General features: G+C 49.3%; 1 protein-coding gene and 1 non-coding gene across 2 annotated transcripts; one reads left to right on the top strand and one right to left on the bottom strand.

Moving 5' to 3' along the window:
- Positions 1–719: 719 nt before the first annotated feature.
- TRNAL-UAA (transfer RNA leucine (anticodon UAA)) lies at positions 720–803 on the bottom strand. The gene has a single exon. It is a non-coding gene; the product is annotated as a tRNA-Leu (tRNA).
- Positions 804–1,301: 498 nt separating this feature from the next.
- On the top strand, positions 1,302–1,904 carry LOC149349750 (importin-7-like). Its single transcript, XM_089575477.1, has 2 exons — positions 1,302–1,707; positions 1,837–1,904. Exons 1-2 carry the CDS (start codon positions 1,302–1,304, stop codon positions 1,902–1,904), a joined length of 474 nt encoding a protein of 157 aa, XP_089431603.1.
- Positions 1,905–3,674: the final 1,770 nt, after the last annotated feature.

Below are 3,674 nucleotides of genomic sequence, written 5' to 3'. Positions count from 1 at the left end.
TCGCTAAAACGCTTGCAGAAATTTTTTTGCTAATTATGAAAAGAAGTGAGGATGAGGCGGGTCCGCCCTTACGACTTTTTGAACAATGATGTTGCCTGTGAGTAGCTCGGGAGTCCCGAGAGTTAAATGAAAAGGGTAGCATGCACGCGTAAAAATTACATCGAGTTACCTTTAGGCTTTTAATCTGCAGTCATATTTTACGGTGCGCGGTGTGTAAATATTAAAACGTCCATGCTGCTGCAGTAATCACTTTTGTTTTCTTTTAATGAACAGGATTTCACAGGTAGAATTCATGGCCGGTTTTCACTGGAGACGGAAAGCAAAACACCTGTTTAGTGCATAGTATATGTTAAAAGACACGACGTCGGCTAAACCAATATGCATGCTTTTCCTCAGTGGCGTTTCTCAAAGCCTGCAGGTGTGATTTTGGGAACACACACAACGATCTTGGAATCGACAATTGCCGAACAATCGAATGAAGCTCCTTCCGGACCCGCAACTTCAAGCCCGGCGCAGGCCTAGGCACGACGGGTCAGCGAATGTTTCGTCCTGATCCCGTGCTGTGCTCTGGGGTGCCTCATGTGAGGGGCATTTGGCGCTTTAGTTGTATCCGACTGCACGAAAAAAAAAAAAACAGGACTGTGCTGCTTAATACAAATGCGTATTAGCGCTGCGCAAGTAGAGCGTTCGCCTAAAAAGCAAAAACTAAAAAGAAACTTTGTCAGCAGTGGGGTTCGAACCCACGCCCTCTTGCGAGGACCAGAGCTTAAATCTGGCGCCTTAGACCGCTCGGCCATACTGACCACGATGTAGCGACTTTTATGACCATATATTCACTGTGTGCAGGTGTACGTGCGTACATGTACCTGTCCAGCTGAGATTTCACATACTTGGTGAGTTACATTGTGCACTGCAGGAATGAATCCGCCTGTCCTCTCCCTGTGGCCTCCTCCTCGTCGCAGCGCTGAGCGCGACCGAGCTTAAATGGACCCTGAAATTATTTCGAAGGGCATATCATAGTGCAACAGATCTTCAGAGATGGTCATTGTGGGTATTTTCCCGCCGAGGGAAAAAGTGCGATCCTTGCGGAAATTTGGTTATCGAGGCAGAGGAACGCAGCTGTGCTGTCAGGCAGAGAGCAGGAACCCAGCTTAATTATTCGCCTCGCCTTTATTATTCCACGCCTCGGGATTCCCGAGACAGAGGCTGAAAGAGGAAGACGACTACCGTCGAAGCCCAGAGCCCAAGGCGAGCGTAGAAGACGAAGGCCGGGCGGTTGGATGTGTTCGGTTAGGACCAGGATGAGACTGACGACCAGGGCCAGCAGTGTGAGGCGAGAATTGCGTGGCGCGCCGTTTACGCCATCCTCAACCTCTACGAAGGAGTCAGAGCGTGGCATGGAGTGGACCACGACGTCCCCCGACGAAGAGGAGCGCCCTGTGGACGAACACCAGGCCTCCAAGGAGGTCATGCGAGGCATCCAGGACACGGACCCGATGTGGTTTGGTGCGCTGACGTCGGGCCCGCAGTCCGTCGTGCAGGAGAGGTCCACACACGAGGTCAACTTGCTGGCCGACCAGAGGAAGGCCGCTGCAGAGTCGAGCCGGATCGAGAAGAGTGGCCGATACGTGTTCCAGAACCAGACGGTGCCCCCATCGTTCAGCTCTGGTCGCACATTCTTCTGTGGGCCACATGATATCTACCAGCGTGAGTGTATTCTTTATTTATATCGTTTTTCTTTGTCTTGCTTCATTTTTATTCTGTTCGCTGTAGCTTTTTTAGCTTTCCGCCTTTCCTTGCGCGGGCTCATGTTCCGATGACATTTTTTCCATGCAGAGAAGGCCTCCACACTCCCGCTGGACCATGGAGTAGCGGTTCCACAAGCGGCTGGCGGGACGGACTGAATGGAAATGCCGCGTTCACGGACTCCGGCCCTTGTAGTGGCGTTCACGGCGCCACTGCGCATGCTCATTCATTGTCGATTAAAAATCGATTGATCGATTGACTAATGCAAACAATCTGCACGACGCTTCCAAGTATTTGTCTGCTCTCTTTTTAATTTAGGAATTGCGTTCAGCGCAGCATTTCACTTTTCTTTGCCTACAGACTTCTCTCCGTTCGTCAGTCCATACCTGAGACGTATTAGCGGAGACGTATACCGGTTTTACTGGAGGTCTCCTACGCACGCGGAGTAACTGCGCGGGGCCGCTGCGCGTGCGCAGGAGGCATCCGGTAAAACTGGTATACGATAATGCCTATCCGGCATGCTAAAAAATTCAGGGGGCACTTTGACTGTCTAGAGTTTGTGGAGGCGAAAGCGTTTTCCGCACCACTTTGACTGCCTCTGTGGCACTGGTGACATCACCACTGGATGACGTCACGCTCAATAGATGATTAATTACTAATCAATGGCTAATTACTGAGCAGAATTGAAGATTGGTGTTCCACATGGCTAATGCAGCTCAACGTTTCCAAGTGTAAGTACATGCAGGTAACACGCAAGCGCACCAATGTCAACTACGCATATTCATTGAACTCAACCACCCTTTCCAAAGTCGTTTCATACCGGTATCTCGGAATTCATATCACCAACAACCTCACCTGGCCCGAGCGCATTACGAAGCTGGCAGCTGATGCTTCGAAATCACTCGGGTTTATCAGACGCACCTTGGCTCTTCCCCACCTTCTATCTGAAAACTAGCCTACAATACTTTCGTCCGCACTAAACTAGAATATGCCTCCCCTATTTGGAACCCACACCTAGCTTACTTAATTGACACCCTAGAAACTATTCAAAACCGTGCAGCCCACTTTATTTCATCCGACTGTCACACCAACGTTACAAATATAAAATTGTCTCTCGACATAGAGCCTCTGGTGCACAGGCGGAAAATTGCCCGTTTGTCTTTGTTCCACAAACTATACCATTGTTTTCCGTCACTTCGGGACTCCAGTTTGCTTCCGTTCCTCAGAACTTCGCGCCGTCGCTTCAACTCCATGAGCATTCTACGCGTGCACGGCCCCACTAACGAATTTAACAAGTATTTTCTACCTGTTGCCATCGAAGAATGGAATTCATTACCCGAGTGCATTGTCATCGAACGCGATCCATGTAAGTTCCGCCAATTGCTGCTGTCACACTTAAAAACCTGATGTTGATTATTCTTCTCTTTGTGTTTTACTACCGTTTCATATATGTTTGGCCACTCTCTGTGATGTGTTCATGCACATTTTTCTTTATATCCTGCCTGTATATGTATATGGCACTGATTGTGACCTGGTGTATTATTGTGATGCGACCCCCCCTCCCCTTATGTAATGGCCCACCACCCAGGGGTCTTTAAGGGTAAATAAATAATGATGATGAACCTTAATTAATACAAAGAAAATTTGTGCAATGAGAGAATAGTGCTACTAAGTGTGTTGCTGAAATTTTAAACACTTTTTATGCGTCGTGTTCTTGCGCAGAAATCATCCACATCATCACTGCAGTAGAAAGTCGTCTCCCAACTGATCTCCAATGAGCACTGTCCTGCAGCAATCATGCTATCCGAGCGAATTCACTTATCTCGTCCACCCACCTCACTCTCAGCCCCCCCCCACTCCCCCCCCCCCCCCCCCCCCCCCCCCCTAACTTGGCCTTCCACAGGAACCGCTCTTACCCCGAGAGGCTA

The sequence above is a fragment of the Amblyomma mixtum genome, chromosome 3, assembly GCF_055824585.1.
Source record: "Amblyomma mixtum isolate Tamu chromosome 3, ASM5582458v1, whole genome shotgun sequence".
In the NCBI taxonomy this organism is placed as follows: domain Eukaryota; kingdom Metazoa; phylum Arthropoda; class Arachnida; order Ixodida; family Ixodidae; genus Amblyomma; species Amblyomma mixtum.
Note: the sequence above shows the minus strand (reverse complement) of the source record. Positions and strands in the feature narration are given on the sequence as shown.

Excerpts from the sequence above, each read along its gene's own strand:
- LOC149349750 (XM_089575477.1), top strand. The coding sequence starts at position 1,302 with ATGAGACTGACGACCAGGGCCAGCAGTGTGAGGCGAGAATTGCGTGGC. Across the intron at positions 1,708-1,836 it reads GCCACATGATATCTACCAGC|AGAAGGCCTCCACACTCCCG; the intron begins GTGAGTGTATTC and ends TTTTCCATGCAG.